The 24,867-nt window shown below is 37.6% G+C and overlaps 1 protein-coding gene across 27 annotated transcripts in view; it reads right to left on the bottom strand.

Moving 5' to 3' along the window:
• Positions 1–24,867, bottom strand: part of LOC134532836 (RNA binding protein fox-1 homolog 1-like) — a 166,018-nt gene that overhangs the window by 122,336 nt on the left and 18,815 nt on the right. For 3 of the 27 annotated variants that reach the window (XM_063369775.1, XM_063369760.1, XM_063369789.1), the window contains exon 1: positions 16,441–17,024. The exons of 9 other annotated variants lie outside the window; for them this stretch is intronic. In XM_063369775.1, coding sequence (XP_063225845.1) covers positions 16,441–16,503 — 63 coding nt within the window. In that variant the 5' untranslated portion in view covers positions 16,504–17,024. Of the gene's footprint in view, positions 1–16,440; positions 17,042–24,867 lie in introns of those variants that run through there. 15 more of the 27 variants (XM_063369780.1, XM_063369769.1, XM_063369770.1 and 12 more) reach the window with 9 other exon arrangements.

Here is a 24,867-nt window from a genome sequence, read left to right as displayed (position 1 = left end):
TCTCGAGCTTCATCTGAGTTCCAACATCTCACAAAAATATTAAATGTGATTATTTGGTACGTTATTTAAGTAATTCATGCAACGGGGAATTTTTATTTAAAACAAATTTTTGGGCATACGCCATTGCAGCTTTGCACTGTTTGTCACGTAAAAAAAAAAAAATGCAAATTAAGAAAGAAAAATTAAAACATCCCATACTGTGTTCTACGGTGCAGTTGTCGATCGTTGTTGTCCATAATACTGTTTACTTTCATCGTTGTGTTCGTACGTTTACTGCATGGTCTGGATTTATTGTCTGTCTGCATTTACTGTTTGTTCTCGCTGAAAATGTCTCGTCGTTGTTAGCCCACTGTGTTCGTATGTGCTGCTGATTTTTCATGACTAAATTTCTTCCACGGAATTCTTGTGTTATTTGACATTTAAAGTTTAAACGTGTATTTCTGTGCTGCCGTCATTGCGTTGTCCATAATACCGGTTTAATTTCATCGTTCGGTCCATTTGTTCGACATTAGCTGATTTAAGCTTGTTCTCTGTGAATATTTTCCCGTGACAAACAGTGCAAACCTGAAATGGCGTATGTCCAAAAAAAATTATTGAATCAGTGATGATTTGCATTAACTGATTTACTGGGCATTTCAATAAGAACAAACACCTCAACGACCTCTCGCAAAGGACACCTTGAGTTCGATATTCGACGAACTCGATAAAAAAATTTCACGATTTTTTTTGTTAGCCTATCCTCTTTTCATTACAATACTTCATCCTTGGGTCTCTCACTCTTTTAATGTCTTGTCACGAAAGAAATCTCCAAGTGTTCGTGTCTAGAAGTGTTTGAAACGAAAATCCTATAATGTGGCATTATACCTACTGCTCTAAGCATCCTGTTTTTATGCATGCGTTTTCATTCGAAAAGGTGATATTTAGGGTTTGTAAAAATCCAACTGCGCAAAAGCATGGCAAGTACCTAAACAGGGATGCGAGGGGTTGAAGTTTCGGCGTGTAAGGACGCGCCCCAAGCCCCACTAAGCCCCGCAGCTGTGCGCGCCGCACCCGCCCTACGGGAGGGGGAGGCTGTGCGGCAATCAATGGGGTAGCCATGGCGACGGCGGCGAGATGAGACCTGGCCTCGACTACACACCAGCGGAGCGGCTCCGCAATGAACCAACTTGCAACTGCAAGCGGGCGACCGCGGCCTATCCCCCTCGCCGACACCCATCTCTGAACGTACATTTTAGACACATTTACAAATACCTACTGGTGATTCTGCGACACAAGTTCAACGAGGTATTTATTTTAGTACGGTTTAAATTTATTTAACTGTCCAACGCCACGTTGGCTCGGCCAGGTACGTAACTAGCCCAGTTTCCACCCAGGGCAAGAACTCATCTTGCCTCCTCCCTACTTTTTTCCCCTTCAAACCAACCAAACCATCGCCTTTCCAGACACCTCATATTGCAACCACGTATTAATTCCACTATTCCAAATATTTTTTTATTCAACCTAGATGGTAAATGCATCTCAAATTAGATAGTACGAGAAACATACAAGTTTTAAAATATATTATGCTATACAGTATGTATCTTTCACAAACCCCAATTTCCCCCCCCCCCCTTTTCCTTCTTTTTTTTCTATTTACGTCTCTGTGGCTAGCTACACTAATTACTGCAACATAAAGAATCTTTCTAACCACTGACGTTATAAAATTTGACGAAGAGCACCTATTTTTGTTCGAGTGGTTTCTTAATAACCTAAGCAATTTTTTTTTGGACGCTGTCGTAAACCTACAGCTAAATTACGAGCTCGATGACGTGATACTTTTCCAACGCAAGTTCGGAGCCGCCGTGTATATTTTCCATACCATCTGGGACGAACCTCTCAGCCGAGAAGCCGGAAGGATGAACGCGCGTAACGAACCCGCTTTTAGAACCGTGGAAACAGCGCCAAGGTACACGAGCGGCGAGGGCTGACGCGTTGACGGGCCAGCGGCGGGCTCGCTACCCGCGGAGCGGGGCGAACTAGCGCAGCGGCGGGCGAAGAGATGGAGAAACAATTACGCGAGTCTGGCGCCGGTCACCTTGAAGCGAAGCCAATTACCTACGTCCGAGCACGCACGCAGATCTGGCCGGAAGCAGGGCCGCGGCAAGTCCGAAGGCCCCTGGCACGTCTGGCAACGGCACTCGATCTCGCAGTGCTACCACCCTTCAGTGAAGGTAGATAGATATACAGTATGTTTCTGCTGCTAGGCACCATGCCAACATATCAGTGGGTCCGGGACATATCCGTGTACGTCAAAACTTCTGCAGCTTAGGGCTAGCTACATATTTCACCTCCAACACCTTCAATTGATTATTTAGTATGTAAAATTTAAAACTCCAATAATGTGTACTCACACCACTAACTTTATGAAAAAATTTGCACAATTTCAGTGAAGACAGAAGGTGAGCTGTTACAACATCTGCAATTTTAACTGTGTTATAAGCCACGTCGCCAACTACTACTACTGTAGGCCCATGTCAGTGTGTTAGTGTCAATAGTAATATAAGTTTTTTTAATATCTACACGAGCCTTTTTTTTTAATTTCCCCCGAAAAAATAGTCCTATATCTGCTCCTGCTCATATATAAAAGCGTAGGAAAAAAATTCCCCCTTCTCTGGTAATGGTAAATTTAGAGCCTAAATTTTAAGAAATTTGGGTATTTCCCATGTTTGTGGCACTTGTTAAGTTTAAATGTTAGCACATTTGCAGGTGCTTAAGTGCCAATAAAAGATTAAATAATTGGTTTTTATAAACGTTTTGACGCACAGGTTGATTTGAGTTGCTATATATAGTTGCGTGCACATGGAAACAAAAGCCGTTTCCAGCCATTGTTATAGTTAAGGTATGCATCCTCTATTCAGACTGGTCAGGCGGGGTTGACCACCGAAGATTCGCTACAGAGCAGCCCTGTCAGCGCTCTGCCTACGTGTTCGCTCTACGCTTCCCAAGCTCCATGAGCGACAGAGGCAAATTCAGCTGTTTTGAACAATAATGGCACGTGCGTTTGTTTGCGAAAGATATCCAAATACACACACAGGAGCAGCATAATTTCATTTATTTGCCTGCTGTTTGCTTTTAAATTATTTCCGCTTGTTGATAAGAATGATATATTTTTTAGGAATTCCCAACCCCGGCGTACATAAGTTATTAAATGGAAAGTCGTATTTTGTCGCAGTATACATTTTTAATGCACTAGCCACGAGATATCACACAATTACTGCCACTGAAACGAGACCATACCTACTGGCTAGGTAGGTATCAAGAGTTATTTGAATAAAACATGGGTGCAAAAAATATCACGTATTTTCTCCTACTCAGAATTGTTATCAAGACAGTTAATTTACACATACAGGCCTCCCCTCCCCCCTTTTCCAAATCTCACACAGGATTCTGATAAAAATGTGACAAAAACTAGGGGGGAGGGGGAAGTAAAAAACTTGAGAAAATGTGAAAGTATAGAAAAACATTAGAACATAATACTTTGTTATACAACTCTGCTGTTCACGTTAAGTTTAAAAAACTGCTACATTTATATACTTCAATTGTTTAATGTATTAGTAACCAAAGGTAATGCCAGATACGGCCAACAATAAAGACGATAAATACAGTAATTGAATACCACCAATATTTTTTTATAAAATGGCACAAGGGTGGGCGCCTTGAACTGGTGAAAACCCAAGTGTCCGAGGTAAAAGACGGGCAGTTTTACAGCCACGTTCAAGGCAGCTGGCTTTGTGCCTGGGCGCTCGGACTGGCTCTGGCTGTGTGGCGCGCCGCACAATGCACTCGTCCGCACAAAGGATGTGCGACACTAATAGAGAGAATTACGCGCCATCCATTGGGGCAATGAGCGACCTCGAGCTGTTTTGTCTCTGTGTCCTCGATGTTATCCTGGCAGACTGCCTGTCCTTCCTGCTGCAGCGTCCTCCCCCCTGAACACCCTCTCCGCCCCTCCTCCTGGGCCCAAAAGAGTTACTGGGATGCCGCATACTGCAATGACTAGGTCCTCGAACTTCCGCATAGCGTTGTCTTCGAAGCTAAGGACTACGAAATATTAACTATAGTTATCTTGCAAACACGAAGACACTGTCGCTCTGATTCCCAGAGCGGGATTAAAAGTCAATTTTGATTGTAACTATGTGCGCATGCGTATATGTGTACTACGGAACGAGAACGACAGCTTGACCATCTATAAAGATAACAGATTAGGCCGTAATAATAAACTATGACGATAAAAATGAACGTTTTAAAAAAATTGTGTGTTCTTATTTTATAATTTACTTTATAATCACAAATGCCATTTGAGACGAGTAACGATCTAAGCATTCCGGTTGAAAGCTTACAAAATACAAAACTCCAATTACAAACTGACAAATCTCAGTCCCATACAGGCGGCATGAAGGCGAAAATGAGTCTGTTGCGCGAGATAGTCTAGACCTCGTACATCAATCCAAAAGGCCGCCTTAATTCAGAAGCCCCACTTGAAGCACGTTCGGTTGTTAGGTATAACCATCCGGTTCGCTTCCAAGAGCGCAGTACCACCATCAGTGGATTAAAAGAGAGGGGGGAGGGTTCAGTAACCGCGAAACCGTCGCGGCGGCTCTTCCCCCCATCTCCGGCGCCCCTGGCGGGGGCCAACCCTGCCAACCCGCTTGTTACGCCACTGACCACCATCTCAACTAGGGGGTGCTTATTTACCAAAAGTTACATTTAATCATCACTGTAGGCCAGAGGTCGGCAGCCGCGGCTCGCGAGCCGCACGCGACTCGTTTCATATGATTTCGCGGCTCTACAGCTAAATGCTCTTCCACGGCAAAAAAAAAAAAATTCCGAACAAAATCAAGCGGCCCAATCACAACGCATGTTCTCGAACTGCGTGCTCGCACCCTGCCACCGCCGCACGCGTCCAAGGGCTTTTTTATTTTATTAATTAATAAAAATAATTTAGGTTTTCTTGTTTTATCAGGGGAGTTCTACAAATGTCTATTTTTTTTTTTACATTTGCGTGTTTTGTTTTTCCAAGAAACTTTTATTTTTAAGACTATGTTGAATTTGTAAATAAGATATTTTGATTTATATGTCTCTTTTTATATAATCTTATAATTCCAAGTATAGATACAGAGAAAATACATATTGCGGCACCCTGAAAAATGAGCGAATCTGGTTATTTTATTATTTGGCTAATCTCACTCGAAAGTTTGCCTATCCCTGTTCTAGGCAAACGACGGTGTAGTTCCTAAAGCTGTATATTTCTCTTTTCGTATCCGCTACAATCGTCGCTAGTTACTCGCTCAAAGCTTTCCTAGCGAGCACTCCAAACTTCAAGAATTGTCGTGGGCATTATCACTTTTATCCACATATCAATCACGTGAAAGTGTGGCATTCGAAGAAAAATGTTACCACTACGCTATTTCTTACACGTATGAACTTACACATACTTTCCTAAATTGACGGTCGCTTCACAGTATGCCCCGCGAAGTTTGAATTGTATTATCAGAATAGTTAAGGGCCGGGTTTTTTTTTTACATAGTAATTGCTGATTTCCAAAATGCTCGATTCGGAGCAAACGCACCACAGGCATCCTCGCGATAAGAGTTTCTTGGGATCAATGACGAACTCTGATAGCGCTCTTCGCTCCACTTCCAAGCACGACCACTGTAGACATAGCTTCCACGAGTGTGGGCGTGGTCACTGCGGCGGGCCGACGAACAGGCCGACACTCAGCGGCCGCCCTCTACGTCCACGATACCCGGCAGGCGAGGGTCCGAGCCCGCACACACACAGTAAGCAGAGCTTCCGAAGAAATCACACTTTAAAACTGCTCCAGACATCACAGTTGGGTCTGTTTACGAACGGCACTTAAAAATACGCTGAGTAGTTCTGTTTCCACCGTATTTTTATAAGAGTGGAAATGGCTGAAACTCATTCTCAGAGTAATTTACACACATGAAACACCCAGTACATATTCTTGAAAGCACTCAAGGGGACTTGCATTACACCTTTATTTTCAATTCCCCGCCATGCAATGTTTTTGGTTTCCTCTGTAATCTCATAGTTTCCCCGTGCACGACGAGATTATACGCGCCAGTCCACACTGGAAGCGCCCACCTCACTAACAGGCATGAGATTTTGAATTACAGCTTAAATAAATAACTTAAAATTTTCATACTTCTTAATTTAAATTGGGTTGGCTGGCAGCCCGGCGAAAAACGACAAAAAGTCACCCCATAAACAACCAGTGCCACCCAAATCAATGCGGACAGCAATGTCCAAGCCCCCAACCCCCCGCAGGGTAGACTCTTTTCTACTCTATCCAACTCTTCTTCCAGAACTATCCTTCTGTTTCCCGTAAACATCCTGCTTGATATTAATGTATGAAATTTTTGCATCCCGCATGTAAGAGCCCAGGGTTTTCCGTGTGTCTGTGCAGGTTTTACCTGGGCTCAACTTATCTAATTTTAATCTAGTATAGTCAGTGAGGGGAGTTAGTCATGGAACCAATCGCTGCCATTGCTGGCCAATCCCCCTCCTAGCACATGATGGCTAACACCCTGCATGCTTAGAGCGTATAGGCTTCAGCCTGAGACGCAGTCTCCCTCCCAAACACACTAGCACAGATCCACCCCTGCTCCAGGGCTCGGCAGGCCACCCCGACTGCGAGGCAATGGTGATGACAAGGCGGTTTGCAGCACACCCCGGCACAGGTGTTCTGTCTATGAGCTACCGGCCTGAGCTCCCGCCGCACACCTGGTCGGTTAGACGTTCCACGCGACGTTCCAAGGCCACCAAAACAGAATTCGGAGTCTATTCAGAGAGAATAGTTATCTGGTGGTAATGCTCATTCCGGAAACTGCAGGCGTAAAAACGATTTTTCTACTCTACTTTCCATGCTCAGGAACACGAAAACCTACAGAAAGAATTCAAGTGTGGCGACATGATGGAAAGATACATTGCCATAACAAATTGTACAAACACTTTCAAAGATTATTTAAGTAATAAATGCCGCTATGAGTGTGTTTTGAAGTCATCTTAAATTTCATGGGAATTATGAGGAATTCGTGTTGGCTACCGCAATCACCCGCCAAGCCTTATATTAAAAAGGTAAAATAGTTACAGTGCGTTGTAAAATAATTACTGAGGGCTATTTTGTCTTACACGACGAGCACTTCTGTGCACACAGACTGTATGACAACAAATATACGGAAATGTATTCGCAAATGCTTCCATTGCGCAGCTGAAGAGCTTTTGTGTGCGTTGGGGAAATGGCAGGAGGTGCAATAGGCTGGGGAGAGGACGCTTCTTGCTGCGGCCGGCCGCAATGTGGCTGCCAGATGGGCGACAACGCGACAACCCGCCGCCGGATACACACGCACGCAGCCTGGTTCACACACACACACCCGGGCATGTCGGGGCCGCTGGTCGTGGAGGCAAGCTGTAGGCTACGGCCAGGCGGCTAAAACTGACCCTTCTTGTGATGCAAAACAAACATTATGTTTAGCAGTGGCACACGTTCAACGACTTCGTACAAGTGTAATAACAGAGCAAATTACTTTAATACCTACAGTCCTAATAACTACGGAACAGCAAACCGCCACTGCTGCATGTATTTCACGTCAAACACATTTAACTAATGTCTACTTTTTTTTATATAATTAGTATGTACTACTGCTAAACAATCATGACAATCATTATGTAAATGAATCTAAATAAAAAAAATGTGATGAACTATCATATATTTCATTATTTTAAATAATGTAGAAAGAATGAAGGACTACAAAACAATAATGCAAATATGCTTCATTTTTCAACTATTTTGGGAAATTAAATTTTACTAGACTAAGGCTTATAGAATGCTTACTGAATATTTGTTAGTACTAGTTCTATACAACTTGAAAAATGACTTAAAGAATGCATACAGGCTTTGAATATATATATATATATATATATATATATATATATATATATATATATATATATATATATACTGTATAGAAGTCGCCAGCCCAGGTTAAAATTTCTAATACGGTTTTGAGGTAGTTGGTTAATTCACCGCCGCAATCGCCACCATCTCTAGGGCATCGACTTGTGGTGGTCCCTAGCGGACAAGTGTCCCACTCTTTAAACACCCCTTCCCCCTCCTGTTGAACGACATTGAGTTGCAGTGAATGATAGATGGAGGGTGCGGGGTATGACAGCGGGCGACAGTGCTGCGCTCTAACGTGTAAATAACAACTAAGACGATACAGGGCGTTACGGCAGCGCACTGCAGCGGTGAAGTTCCCAAGCTCCTCATCATACGCTTCTGAAAAACGTAGAGTAAATCCTATCCACTCGCGACTTCTATACAGTATATATATTCAAAGATACAGGTGAGCAAATACTACAATTCTTCTATCGTAGATAAAATTAATTCCAATTTAAGATCACCATTAGGGTAACCAAAAACCAATAATTATTTAGAATATTTATACTTACCCTCTAGGAAACAAAAAAAAACATCCATACAACATTTAAATGGTACCTAGGAAAGTCTGCATCTACTGTACCAAATAAAAAGACACACATTTTCTTTAATATGGTTTAGTTCTCAAAAAGTATTCAATAGATTTAACTAGTTTGGACATTTATATAATATCACAAAAAATCTTTAAATGTTTAATAGCTAGTTTTATATATTTTTACAGTTATATAATACATAATCACACTTACAGTACAAAATAAGTTCTTTGCCCTTTCCAGAAGACAGATAAAACATTTTTTTAATTGAAACACCTAAGTTACTACAGGTTTGGTATTAAGGCAAAAATAACTAAGGAGAGGTTCTTTACCAGAATATACAAAAGCAAAAGGATAGCCTAATAATCTAAAGTGTGCTATCTAAACTGATCTATTATTATAAAGATTGTGTAAAGGGAAATTACTACTATATTTAACAATCTAATATGTGAGAAAAAATGTGACAAGAAAAGAACTTTCGTAATAGTAGTACTAAACTTAAAACCAATACTGGCTGAATATCTTTCATATGGTATCAATCACACAAATATTTACCATTTGCAAACATAGAGATTACTACTTTTATTAGATAGGTACTGTTCTCTATAACAGTTGATAATGATTCTGTAAACAGGCCAGCATACATCAGAGACATTTATAAAATGTTTTGGTGAACTTTATAGCCTTAAAAGACACAAAGGGATTAAATTTCTTTACCAAACATTTATACATACACTAGACTAGATTTTTTTACAAAACTGTGTTCATTACAGGCATAATAACAGTCTCATACACAGTCATAACTACTTAACACAAAAACTCTACATCATATACAAATTCTTTTATTGTATCATTTGCACATACTATTTGTGTCAGTAGCGTCACATGACATACTACATTGGTATCTTCATCAAGGATGGCAAAACCATAAACCACACTATCTGATGTATTACTGGCTTCTCATTTTCACAGATGTATGTAGATGCCTGTGATTCACACTGTCTGCTGTGATCTTTTGCTTTTAGCTGAAATCTACTGCAGTCACCTATATACCACAGCAGGCCCCTAGAGCATCATATTTCATTATATCCTAGCTAGTTGTCAATATTCCACCACCCTAGGCTTCAAATATAAACTCAATTGCATTTTTGAAGGCCATCCTATTCTTGAACTACTTAATAATATTTTCTGGGCTTGGTTCTACATCTAGAAAAATGTGTACAACACACAGCTATATGGTTGTTGAAAACTATTTCTGTGTTTATCTGAATTTTTTTTTGTTTTATACCTAAAATTTCTGCTGTCATTCTTTTGCAGGTTGCACTATAATTAGTAAAGTAAGCTTCTCGTGAATCAGTATTTTCTTAAAACAGTAATCTAAAATTACTGCCACCCCAAACCTTTTGTCAAGTTTATTTGTGTCAATAGCATGCACATGTTTGTGAGTGGTATTCTTTTTAATATATTAATACATATGACATGGAACAGTATTAGCAAAACTGACAGTGATAAAACTAAATAAAGTCCAAAACCAACTAACCAAAATTATAAGTCAAAATAATAAATTTTATAATGATGATTTACACTCCCTTCTTTACCCTGTCGGGTAATGCTGCCTACAATATGGGGGAATATTGCATATGATGTTTGAGCTTAGAAACTCATGGGTATATCTTCATTTGCATGAAGTGTTTATTTTTTTTTTTAATTACTTAAAAAATACATTTTACCTTGTAGTAAAACATTTTCTTCCAGAACATGATGGGAAACATTACAGAATGTCTGGGCTGGACCAAAAATCAGTGCACTAAATTTGTGCGGGTTTGGAGGACAAATTACAGAAACACTACAACCTGATTTTCTTTCTCTAGAAATGCCACTTGAACGCAAACTCTGCAGACTGTGCCTGATGACGAGAACAGATGTCAGTTCCTGAAACGTCACAACTGTTTTGACTTAGGAAGCCTACTTTGTCCGCCTATGCTATCATCATTTGTTGTCCAGAATATCTGTTGAGTTTCATCACTGGGTTCATCTTAGTGTCGCTGTGTTGTTGTGTTGTTGTGTTGTCCAGATTATCTGTTAAGTATCATCGTTGGGTTCACCAATTGTCACTCTGTTGTCCACGAACATTGTTAGTTTTTATTTATTTACTGTTCCAGTTACAACTGTCTAATCGGTTTTGAGCTCACTGTGTTAGCCTGTGCTGAAATATTTTATCTGACTTATACCTTCAGTGTAATTCTTTGTGGTGTCTAGGCATGTAACATTTGACATTAGCTGATTTTGCCTTGTTCTCCGTGTGTTTATGTATTCATCTATGTTGTACGTTCTTGAAGGATTACTGTAACATACATTTTAAACAAACAATGGTGTATGTCTCTATAAATGTTTAGATCTTTCCCATTGCATGTATAGTTCATACAGCGTACTAGAAGATAGGCCACTAACATCTGATCGAGACTATTTGTTTTGCAAGCAATTATATTTTCCATTATCGAAATAATCAATTTTAGCTATGTAATAAATTTAAAAACAAGTACAACAGGTTCCTTTCCTTATTAAATAATAAAATAACTGTATAAAGAGTGGTACTATATCTAGTAAATGTGTATTTAGCTATAAATGTTGTAGAGTATTGTTTTAGTGTTGTTTAGTGTTGTCTAGCATTCATGTTCTTGTACTTGTTTTGTATTTGTTCTCCTTTAGGTTCGTGTGAATGATTATGCTGTTTGTATTATTAGTGCTTTAAGGCATCTGGCCTTAGGTAGACATGTCACAATTATAATCAAAATAATATATTATACTTAATCTAAATTAGTGTAATTTGTTGCTCTTAGTGCCAGTTTCCCCGTCTAAGTTCCAGGTTTTTTTTCTACATCTCACTGTCGAGGCTATTAGTGCACAAAATTCGAAGTGCAACCACAAAAGCAAGGAGTATCAAGTCTTTCAGGAGAGATATACTCTGAGGTCTCTCCACAGGGTCACTTCTGAAACTACTTGTTATTCACAGTGTTAAAATATTAAAAAGCAGAAATTTCCGCAGTAGAAACGATGACAACTTACGACTCTACACGCTAATCTTCCCAGTCACAATTCACAATTATTCAACAAATCTCTTACAATACTCTTTTGATTTTGCCTAGCTTCGTAAAATAAATTTTAACCAAATGGACTAATTATTTCTTGCTTCAGACTTGATGCCACATCCTTGTAATTGATGATGGTCCCGACGTTTCAGAATGTCTTGTGGCAGCCATTATCAAGGGTGATTAAAAACTGAGGCCTGATATTATGGCGCAGTATTTATATATGGGCCGATCACAGCTGATCTGTGATTAACCTCACCAAGAAGCCGCAAACATTTAAATATTTTTTTTTAAATATATATACATATTAAAATTATAATATAATAAATACTTCCATTAAAAAACCAAATGTATCATCTTGAATACACATTATGTGCCATTTTAAATTTAATAATAATAAGTATATTAATAGTTACAAATGATTACTATAGGAAGTACACAGTTTACATTGTTTTATTGTTTTCATACATTTTTAATACGCTACATACTAAAAGCTGAAAGACAATTATCATAGAAACACAGGAAACAATAAATATTTTGGCATTTAGCACAACAAATGACTAAAGCTAGTATGAGTAATGGTTTTTTTTTTTAGTTTTCAGAATATCTGTTGGAAAACAAACTTAATTCATATTAATGAATATTTATCTGTCTTAAGTAAGTTTAGCAGCATACCAAACATCTCTCATCATTTTATCAAAAATTTGCAATAAAAACTATTGATTGTATTTTAATACAATCTTCTCAAGAATTTATTTCTCGATTCTGTTCTATTAAATAAGCAGCTTTGAAATGATTTTAATAAGTTTTTTTACTTGTCTATAAAAATAGATGTCACAAGGTTGAACAAAAGGAGTACACATTGGAGGAATTACTTTAATTGTACAAGTAGGTAATTCACTGTGATCCTGAAAGATTTCATCATATAATTCAGGTTTTGTTTGTCCTCCCCAAGAGCCGATAAGTAGAAGAAACTGTTCATTTCCCACGTAAGAGTTTAAACAGTTCAGAAGAAAGTCAATAAATAATTTTATTGTAAGCTTTCCAGACTTTGATGATGTTATTATAACATTTTTATATTTTTGTGCAAATTCTTCCACTGTTTTCTGCACTCTTGGACCAGATTTACCAGTTGGTTCTTGAAGACATACAAATACCTGAGGCAATAGTTTTCCAGATAAGGTGAGTGCATATTGTGCCATATATTAATGTGTCACTTTATTCATGTTGTGTCGTTTAACAAATAGTTTTACTACTTTTTTCTGTAAGAGTCCTATTAAATGTAGATTGGTACTGGCACCCTAAAACAGATAATAGCATGAGTTGTATGAAATGGATAAGTGTACAATTACAATTAACATAAGCATATTTTAAATTTTTGTTTTATCACCTTAACTGTCTGGTCCGTATTAATGACGAAGTTGTTGATAAATTTAGCTTGCTTCCAAAAGGTGGCTGCAGAATCCATAACTTGTTTGCAAGTTGCCGTTTCCTTTTGCGAAACAAAGTTTGTTATTTTTTGTTGACGCATGTTCTTAGTGCTTTTGAATTTCTTCACCCATCATTCAGAAGCTTTAAACTCAAAATCTCCAAACTGTCCAACAGCAAGAATATACTGCTGCAAGTTTCTTGTAACTTGTTGATAAATCTGTCTGGCTTCAACAAAATAATCATATGTCCAAGACTCAATACTTGCATATTTATAAAATTTATTTCATCCTTTTTTTTATGTCTTCTTACCATAAGAATAAATACTTTTTTCTTTTCTTTTTTTAAATTGGGTACATCCATTTTCTTGCAATGTTTTCAAATTCCATGTACAATTTTTTTTTTTAAATGTTGACTTTGATTTTATGATCTAAAGAAATATGTTCTTACTTCTCTTTTATTCTTTCCAATGGGCTCATACTCATCAGATGAAATATCAGCTTCCACTTGCTCAAAAAAATACTTCACACACTTATTAGCATAGCTCTTCATTGTTTTAAACATTTTGTCAGCCAACATACGCACAGTATGTTTGTATATTTCCTCACCCATCAACATAGCTTCATGAGAAATTGAAGCAGAAAATTTTAAATAGAATTAAATTATTTTCAGCAAGCAAACATTGACAATATTCAAATGCATCTGTTTAACTTCACTTTTGAACTATCACTATTTATTGATTCTTCAGCAGTTTCATTGTCAACTGATGTTGACTGTTGTTAGTATTTTCACTCATTTTACTGTAAACTATTCAAATTATCTGTATTATGTAGTCATTTATAACGGAACAGTACAATCTCTGCTAAATCCAAACGTGAACTTACACGTTATAACCTTCAAAACATTTGATACAATAGAATAATAAACGAAAACCTTTGTCCCTAAGGCCACTTAGAGTAAGGAACGTTCTTCATATTCAATTAAATAACAGCTGCAATCTAGTAGTACCCATATACCGTTGACAGTTCAAAACCAGTTTTGGAGAGTTCAATAGACAAGTTTGTGTCTAGTTTTAATGCAAGTTGTAAATGCTTTCATTATATTTCAGTGATAAATCTAATTATAATAACTAATTATGTTATAACTATTATTATTAATATACTAATTATTTTGTATTATAATTAAAATGGCATGTAATATGTAGTCAACATTTTAAGTTTGTTTTTTTTATAATGAAAGTATTTATTATATTATAATTTTAATTTATATATATATATAAATAAAACACTTTATTTTAAAAACTTTTAGGACAAAACCATAACAATAAAATAAACACAAAAAGTGAGAGCACCCTAGATCTTAACCCTGAACAACTTGGCGGTAGTAGCCAAGAACACTACCAACTAACCTGATCAGCGGCTGCTGACAAAATGATACTTATTAGTACATAAGCTGAGCTCGAATGTTTAAAGACATTAATTACCATTTCACTAACAGAACATATTATTACATATAACAGTTGAACTCCATGTAATTGAACTTCATGTAGTTGAACTTTCGAATAGCAACGCAAACATACACTGCAATAAGCATTTACAAAAGTCCAGTATTAGTACTAAGTATAGTTCACTCTAGGTTCAATATGTTTTCAGCCAATATGAAGCTCTGAACACCCTACTACACTGTCATAATGAGAATTTCATTTAATTAATAAGGTATAAAATTAGTGTGTTGACTAGATTGTGAAGAATATTATAGGCTAGTCTTTTGTTTGGTACTTATCTGACATCGCAGTTTTTTTAGAACAGAAAGAAAAAAATTGGGCAACGTGGTTTTCGCACAATACACACGTCCCGAAATTTACCCTAAAAGGATGGTTTCTTAATTACTAAGTAATAGTTTGTAAAAAATAATAGTTATAGTTTACATTACTGTACCAGCATCAGACATCGTGGCTTTGGGAAACGAAAAGTATAAAAAATTAAACTTATGTTTTTCAAGTAATAGAAAACAACTCTAAATTTATCCCGAAAACATGGTTTCTTAATTGCTACTAGTTAGTGAAAAATAACAGTTTGAAGCTTACATTACAATACCTGTTTTTTTACACTGCTGCCATGAGTCATTGTTAACCTGCAATCGTGTATCTGTTTAGCACAGCTGTAGCCAATTATGGAGAATTAAAAATATGCAAATTCTTCCATTTTATATATTTAAGTTTATTCCTGGACCCTGAAGGCTTGATCATGTTGGCTTGATTTTATGGTACATGATACTTGCTATTTAATTCAGTACATCTTGAGACCCTGATGGCATGATTCTGATGGCTTGAGGCTGTGGTACATGATGCGTGCTGTTTTAATTCAGTATGTCAAAAGATCCTGTATATTAAAAAAAATAGTGTCATTACTTAATAATGAATTATGATCATAAATCGAATAAACAGGATTTTTTTTTTCAACCTACTATCATAATTCTTTCATTTTTCGCATTTCTTTTATGTGCAGGATCTTCAGACGTACCACATCGTGTACCACGGGATCAAGCCAACATGATCATGCCAGCAGAATATTTTGGAATGTCTCTCGTATATGGAAAATATATATTGCTATTTATCACAGATAAATAATGAATTGCGGAGGCAGCGTTAAAGCATAGGTATAGTAATGTAGGATATATTAAATTAAATTTTTTTCACAAACTAGTAGGAATTATGAAACAATCCCTAGGGGCGTGTAGTATGTGAAAACGATGTTTTACTATTCTTTTCTTTCCATTCTAAAAGCTGTGACATCCGATATATAGGTACCTTTAGTTTATCAATTACACCTGGAGTTAATTACACCTGATGAAGTTACACTTTAATTATCATGTGTACGTTTAGCAGAGAAGAAAGATTTTTGCATTTTATTTCAATATCTGCGTGCTATCATAAAACTTTACTCTGGGTAAATATGTAGTTGAGCGGTATTTGCGAAAAAAAATGTTAAAAATCTGAAAATACTTTTATTGTATGCTCTTCAACTTTTGTGTTGTGTAAAATTACATCGCTATAATTATATGTTAAGTGATTAAGTTAATTGCGTCTGAGCCTTAACCTAACAGGAAACTCCAAGAAAAATATTTAACATTTCGCAGTGATTTTACAAAATAATTAGAAAAAATGTCAGGAACTTTAAAAAAAAAATATTTTCGGATTTTAGTATAGTAAACAAGAGCAGGTTATCTCGTTCAATATTACCGATGCGCCCCTTTACTTGATAATCACCAAGTAATATTGCGTGCAGTCAAGGGCCAAACCAATACAATGCAGGGCCAAACCAATACAATGCAGGAAAGCCTCAAAATCACAAACTTTTATCTACTAATAATAGTAATAATAATAACTTACCCGCATATTGAGGTCGACCCAATGAGGATACAGCATTTCCAAAGTTACACTGCCTCTTTCCATTGTAATATTTGAAGTAAAATAGGTATTTAAAATATAGACTACTGGTCTCAGCACAAAGAGTTGATGATGGAGGTTATACTTAGTATTAAAATATTTCGCCGGTTTATGGTCAGTTCAGAAACCCTTGCAGTTCCAGAAAAAATTACCTCAACAGTGAATACGTATGTTTACTGTATCTTACACTATATAGTATAAACTATTACTTCACATCGTAAAATAAAATCATTTTGAATGGTAACCTACGAACACGGAACAAAACAAATATGTCTCCCTCGCAAACCATCCCATCCAAACACTTTTCAACCCGACATCAACACTTAAAAGAAAACGACTTTGCTCTAAAATTAAATATATACAAACAATTAAATATTAATTTGTAGTAAAATCAAAGCACAAGCCTTATATTATTAATAAAAACTAAACAATCATGTAATATTAGTTAGCGTGAAAAAACCAATCGTGACACTCCGCGCTATCTATGAGTGTCTCGTATAACCTCACTTTGCCATCTAGCACCAAGACTGAAAACTATTTGTGATATTCAGATCTGGGTATTTTGAAATTAAAAAAAAAAAAGAAAAAAACTCCCGGCACAGCTACAGATTAGTCCTAATTTTGAATATATTAGTTTAAAAGAGTAAGAAAACAGCGGACTAAAATATCACGCTAGTCAAAGTACCAAGAAGTTTACCAAATATTTATGCTTTTCTTAAATATTCAAACAAAATAACAGATTTCCGACTTTTTAAGTGAACTTATTTATTTTGGTACCTTTTTAATTTATAATCCCAAACTAACGTTGTTTATTTTAATTCAGTACTTATAATTAAAATTGTATAAGCCTAAAGGCAATCAAATTCTAGATTCCCATTAAAAGTTACAGGTTCATAAAAATCTGTAATTTAATATTGTATTAAATACATCCATTCATCAATTATATGTTGGCTTGAACACTAGTCAACCTATTTGAGCAATTATGTGAAGTGAAAAACATGAGCTCACAATTGCACAACTATTTAAGAATGTTTAAATTAACTTGCATACCCATATTTTAGCGTTCAATTCGATCCACTCCCATTCCAAAGCAACTTTCATTGCAATTTTACGTCCTATCACACCAAACTCTGTCATGTTTTTTTTAAGTTTTGAATTTAGCACTCTCAGCGCAAGGATATTATTTATCTAATCAAATGACTAACGAAATTACTAGAAAAATTAGCATTGGCTTACATTTGAGACGGTAAAATTTAGAGAAAGCAATCGGGCTTAAATAGCAGATTCAATTGAACCTTAATTACAAACTGGGGTTTGATATTCCCGTCTATAAGCTATATAGAATAAAATATTTAAAAAAAAAAAAAACAGATTAATAATGAAATAGTTAGCGCTCCCAAGCTACAGAAAACAAGCCTTAGTATTTGACAAATAGTTGACCACTAGCACATTTTTGAGGTCATGAAATCTCGTATCACGTTATCTGTGTGTCATTTCAATGCTGTAAATTCGTTACTACATTAAACTATGCACTGCGTTAGATACAACTCATTTAATTCTTTCCACAAAACAAAGCGTATTATGGAGTGCGATTTGTCAACAATATCACTCGTCGTTTTTATTCGCTTATTTTAACGGTATATTCACAAACGTTAGCCAATGTTGGTCCCATGTGCATCTATTATTATACTAAGTATGGCAAAAAAACACGTCATATTACCGTACCCCAATATACGTGAACGCTTAAACATTATAGTAACATTAAAAACAATAATATACTGAAATCCAAATATATTTTCAGAAATTTAAGGATGCTCTAGTATACAAACTTGAGCTTTGGAAGTATAATATAGTTTTTTAAGAGGCCTTTTTACAGCTTCAGATGTACTTCAAAACCATATAGAAAGACCCTAATTTGAGTCAAACTGCAGTTAAGTTCATAAAACATTTGACAGTGTGTGACGGGGGCATGGAAGTCAATGGCTCAATTGAACATACTAGTTCCTACGCGCAAAGTGCAGTCTTTATGCCTCTTATTGTTCTCTATGAGTCTAAGGAGAAACTAATCATCTTGTGGCGTGAGTTACAACAATGTGTTGTGCGCAGTGGCGTAACCAGGATTTGTGTATGGTGGGTGTTAAGAAGCATGGCCTCACACACACACACACACACACACACACACACACACACCCCCCGTATTAAAGCGGGGGGTCCGGGGGTCCTCCCCCGGGAAAATTTGGAATTTAAGGTGTAAAATAGTGCTATTTTAGCAGTTTTCGGTACTTAAATTTAAATATTGTAACGGTAAATTTGTTTTTATTAATTTAATATGAAATTTGTTTGAGTGATGAATAAGAAATTAATTAAAGATTTGGTGCTAAGGGGGGGGGGTTTGAACCCCTAAACCCCCCCCCCCCTGGCTACGCCCCTGGTTGTGCGTGTCATTTGTAGTCATTATTGCGGAAACGCGAGTTAGGTTACTGTTTTGTCCCAACACGGCAGTGCTTATTCGCTATCTCACCCGAACGTCTTTGGAATACCGCCCTTAAAAATCCCTGGACTGTTTAAATTACTGTTGTTGCCCCGATTATACCTAATGGCGCACTTACTGGGATCCAGTTCTGTGATCACAGCGGGCAAAGATAGCCTAATAACATGTATAAGGCTATGTCTCACCCGCCATATTGAGTTTTTTATCATTAATTTTTTAAGGGCTATTTCTAAAAGTGATGATAATTGCGGAGACTCGCGTGTCTTCCTACAACAATGATATTACACTAAGTGAATAAATATCTGTTGAAAATATTTGTGGCAGAACAAAAAAAAAATGCTAGGGAGGTATGGAGTTAAAAATTTTAGCAATGGCCATTTGAAAGGAAAGGCAAAAAAAAAATTAAAAAATCAATATGGCGTGTGAGGTCGAGCCTTAAGAACGTTTTCGTGACCAAAAAAAAATATTTTGTTCTACATATAACTACGCTAGGATGGAAAAACAAAAATTTGCCAAACTAAACACGTTGAGCAACGTGGAAGGGCGTGGAAGAGCGTGTTGTTTACCAACAGCGTGACTGTGGAGAGACAAGAGAGAGGCGTGTGCGAGACCTTGATCGATCGCGGACCCTGGCTCGCAGCCCAGCGCAGGCGCAGCCGGCTCAGTGGCGGACACAGGGGGGAGGGCACTTCACGCACTAACCCCTTTCATGCGTCTACAATGCTACTACAATTGGTAGTTCGTGTTTCCCTAACTTGCTTTTTGCTGAATTTGGAAATTTTCTGTATGATAAAAAAATTCTTCAAACATACACACATTAAGGGGCCCGCCTAGTCAGGAGTGTATGTGTGTTAGTGAGGCGGGATGATAAGTGCGACGCTTGCTGGTGCTTCTAGCGCGGTATCAGCTATTAACTGGCGCGCATTCTCCTCGTCGTGCATAGGATAAATATGAGATTTGAGCGGTAACGATAACATTGTATAACGGAGAAGTGAAGATAAAGGTGTAAAGCAAAGCCCTCGAGTGCTTTAGAGAATCTGTATGGGGTGTTTTAATACCTAAAGATTATTCTGAAAACACGTGTTTTAGCCCTTTACACTCTCAAAAAAAAAACATGTTAAAAACGGCATACAGAAACATAATTACTCGTCCGCCCTCTGCGTAATATTAAATGCTTTTTCGTAAACAGACACCACTCGGATATTTTGAGCAATTTTCAAAACGCGTGATTTCTCCTGAAGCTCTGCACATTATATGTGTGTCCAGGTAGGGTAGGCGGGCACGAAACGCAATAACACCAGAAAACGACGGTCCAAAGTCGCAAGATGTCACCAACGCTACTACTGCAGCCACTATACTGCAAAGGAATACCTTCCTTTATTTAGATTATTCATGTTTATTATAAGACCATGCGAAATTATTAACAATTTTACCCTTGAAGTAGGCTTATCTGTCTCTATTGTGCGAAATTGTAACATGTAACAACGTGTTCAAAACACGAAACAGAAACTCGTAGCCTTCTTCGCGCATCATTTTCGCTTTCTTCGAAGTTTTCGGAATCATCCACTTATATAGGCCTAAAGATAGCGGAAACATTAGTCGAAACGTAAGAAGTTGAAAGTTGGCTAACTCTTGCGTAATTCACGAACGGATGCTCTGAGAATAATGTGGGTTAAAAAATTTTTTTTAGTGTTTTGTGTGTTTACTTCAATTGCATAGTTTATAAATTAATTTTAAGGGGTAATTTCTTAAATTATTTTGCTTCTATAATATAAATATCGTTGCTTGCTCATGAAAACGTTTATCAATTTAATAAATGTCTAAAAATGGCTTTTATAAACTTAAAAACCAAATTGATTTTCAACCCAGCATGAAAAAAAAAAGTATTCATAATCGTGTTGTTTGCGGTTTTTTATTAACCGTTCGCATATATAGCCTATATATTATCATTCGCAAAGCAATAAAAAATTTGAGTTTCCAAAAGTTTGGCCACCTGAGTTTTTCAGTGTTTTCGGAAAACCGGTGATAGTTATGGAAGAAGCAAGCTTAATTAAAGTTGTTCCTCAATAAAAAGTCAGTTCCCCAATGAAAGGTCGGTTCCCAAATGAAAGGCTGTCTTGAGCATGGTGAACACACGACATCACTGCCCATGGGAGAAACTTCGAGAGCAAGCACAGGGGGCGGAGTTTCCACTGGCCATAAAACAAAACCGGTTAGATCACGCTCTGAGACCATTCTCACTTATCTCTCTGCTGCCCAAGGTTGTCTCAGACAAAGGCAAAGGTAAGTTCTCGCGTCCCACAGCTTTGCACAGGAGCTGCACAACTACAATGGGCTCCCAACCACTACTCGGTGCATGTGAACTGAGTCATGTCGGAAACTTGTATCGAACTCCTGACCCTCGCTGTGTGAACGTGTCGTTTAAATGGTAGGTAATAACTAAACTCGTGGAGAAAACACCACATTCAGTCATTCTGACTGTAAGATAAATACACTTAAGAGGAAAATCTATAAAAATAATTCTGCTACAGTTTCGTAAATAGTTTAAGTGCGTGCACTACCTCAAATGCCACGATTTTATATTCACACGAAACATCGTTGCTATTAAAAAAATCATAGTTTTTACTTTTTACTTTATTACTTCTCAAAGACCCATTATTAACATTATTAGGACGTACAAATAATTACTGAAAAACAAAAAAAAAGTAACATAGCATAATATTCGCAGGTTAAAAAGAAATGCTACTTTAGGATTTAGTTGGAATTAATTTGAGAAATAAAGTGTACTTTACTCAAATGTGAAATTACTCGAAAATTTTGAGAGTTTCAACAGCTTATCACAGTTACACAAATTCGTCTGATAAAAAATAGTTACATAAACAAATGGGTCCTTTACTTAAAGGTTTGGCTCGAATTTTACTTGGCAAATACACTTATAATACGAAACTCGGACACTAAATTTGACGTAGAATTCTTAAAATATGAATGTAAACTGTGTTTTCAACTACATTTCACACGTAGTTCCTGCACCCGCCGGAGGAGCTACGTTACTATCGAACCATTCGATTTGCAGAGCAAAATTTTAAACTATATAATGAAACGGCTCAGATAAAAGCAAAAAAAGACTTGAAAAAACACTGAACCCCCGGTTTTGGATCTGATTTTCGACCGAGAATTTTATTAAAACACTGTCCATCTTGTTAAGATTCAAAACCGTTAATACTTTAACGTTTCCCCTTGTCTTTGTGAACTGCGATTCGCGCCATCCGCCTCAGATGACAGTACCGCGGTTGTTACACATTCCCGTTCCTTGACTTCCGTCGCATTCGCGAAATCACACCCACAAAATGCGGCATACCCAGAGCTAACGTGTTACACATCCGAAATACGCTAGATCTCGGCGAAAGTGGTGTGTTTATTTCGGGCCATGCAACAACGGCTGTAAACAAACTAAACGGGAAGCAATGCATGTTTAGATTAGTTCTTGATGGAAAAATTATAATTTTATTTGTTCGTTGCAATCCCCTCCCGAAATGAAGAAGTTGCCGTGTCCGTGACTTGAGTGCTAGCATCTGCGACGTCTCGTCCGGACGGACTCTGCGCTGCCCCGCTCTCCCGACGACCGAGACCCGTCTGGACCTCGTATCGAGCGAGGCCCGCCTTCCCGGGGGCAAGTCCTGGCCGAGGAGCGCTCCAATCAGGAGACCGCCTGCAGAGCCCCGCGCGGTGACCGGCTGGTGTATAGTCATAAGGTCATAACCCACATTCGGCATGGCTTCTAGGTCCGGGGGGCTTGCCTCCCTGGAATTAACAAGCACCTCGCTGAGGGAGGCCTGCCTGCACTTGCAAAAGTGTGACTGTGAAACGGGTTTGATGTCAAAACTATGTCTCGTGCAAAGTTTGCTGGTTGAATTCAGACTTAGCCTGTATATTCACTCTACCAAAACACCACACTCTGCGTGGACGTTGTGACAAATATCTTATTCCACGCGTTCTACACGTTGTTTACAGATACCAAATACCTTTCACGTGTGCCAAGCAGGTTTTTTTTTATATAACCATAAAATTGTCCCATCGGTTGCCAAAATTTTTGGGAAAACAACGCGGGCTTCACTTCAAAACGACACAAGGTTCTAAATTTTCTGCGTGAGCAAAAAAAAATTTATAGGTTTTTACCAATTAACATTTTGCTACCAATTTACAACTTATATGCAGGCAATGCTGGTTATCATTTACATTTAGCGAACCTTTAATTTAATAGAATGTTTATGCGTGATCATTTTCTTCGTGTTTGGTTTGTGCAGCTACTTTCTGGACAGCTGCCGAGGTGAGCACGAGGCAGGCACTCGAAGGGCGTATGCTCGAAGGGTTCCTAGAAACTGGCCGGATGCGATGCCGACGTGGACGCCATGTTAATACGGCGCGTTGTGCACTTGCCCCCCCCCCCCTTCCCTTTCCCCCACCCATTATTACTATGGATACAGCCTTTTTCTTTTTTGTGCCACAGTACTAAGAACGTGCTGGTGATAAACTGCCTGTTCCTCGTACAGAGCCAAGTTTCCAGCAGTTAAGTTTCGGGCAAAGAAAAACTTCCACAATGCCAACCAAAATAATTAATTATATCACTCCCATTTCCTTTCTTTTCAAAACAATGACACCGCGCACAAAATAACGGTATATAATCTTAGATACCTTGATTCCTCCTTCAATTTACTGTCACAAAAAGCCCAATTTCATTACAGAAACACTTTATATTACATAAATTATATGTATATGTATGTATGTGTATATATATACACACACACACACACATTCCAGCGTTGCCCGAGCTGAACACAGGGTGAAGGGGATTTTTCTTTTCGAAATCGTATGTAGACAGTAAATGTCTTTTTAATTTGAACATCAAGTGTGTAAAATTTCATCAAGAGTTGCCCAAAATTCTTTTTTTTTGTATGGGTAAACCTACTTCAAACAAATTACAAAAAAAAATTAATTGAAAGAGGCATTGCAGCGCATGCCAGGCATCAGATAGTGGCTAGATAAATTATTTTTATTGCTGATAGTTGAAAGTACGTTCTATACAAGTTACCAATGTGTGTGTTCGTGTGATTATAAGAGGCGCTCATCTATATTTTTTTTCCTCAAGATTGAAACAAGAAAATAAAGCCTGTATCCTGCTGACTTAAGAATTCGCCTCTTTTAACTTCTTATACGTATTAAGTCAAGGACAAATGCATCTCACAGAGCTGGCCAGGAGCCAGGCTAAGACAGTTATGCAATATTCTTCTTTAAAAAAAAAACTTTTATTCATCATTAGTGTCCCGGAAACTGGCCACTCATTCAATTTCACCCTCTCCGTTTCTGCATCGGGTTTGCCAGTGGCGTTTTGTTTCCTCTGGAAGGGGGTGTCGTAAATAAACGCGGCGGAGGCAATGTTGACTCAGTGCTAAGCGTCAACTCTTAACGCTGGGTTTATGAACTTCGCAAGGACGTAACACGCAACAAACACAAGAAAACTACCATAGACTTCTCTTCTTTTTTTTTAATTCGCTAAAACGCATGAAATTCTTAATTGTTCGGTTTGAAAGAGTCATTTCAGGGTTCCTGCATTGTTACATTAGGAAATTTCCACGAGTATTCCCTGACCACTTAACATTCCCCCCCCCCCCTCTATCTCATCAATCAATCTTGCTAGATGACATAAATAAAAAAAACTACAGATCCGTATAGAAAAAAAAATTGGACCACATGTAATACGTCAGATTAACCACACAATATTTTCCTGCACAATACACAGTTGCACTGTTATCATTTCCATCAATGCTATGCAACCAATGCTAGCGTCTGTAATATTAAACCAAAATTTTCGATCAAATTTT

This window comes from Bacillus rossius, chromosome 6 (genome assembly GCF_032445375.1).
Source record: "Bacillus rossius redtenbacheri isolate Brsri chromosome 6, Brsri_v3, whole genome shotgun sequence".
NCBI lineage: Eukaryota > Metazoa > Arthropoda > Insecta > Phasmatodea > Bacillidae > Bacillus > Bacillus rossius.
Note: the sequence above shows the minus strand (reverse complement) of the source record. Positions and strands in the feature narration are given on the sequence as shown.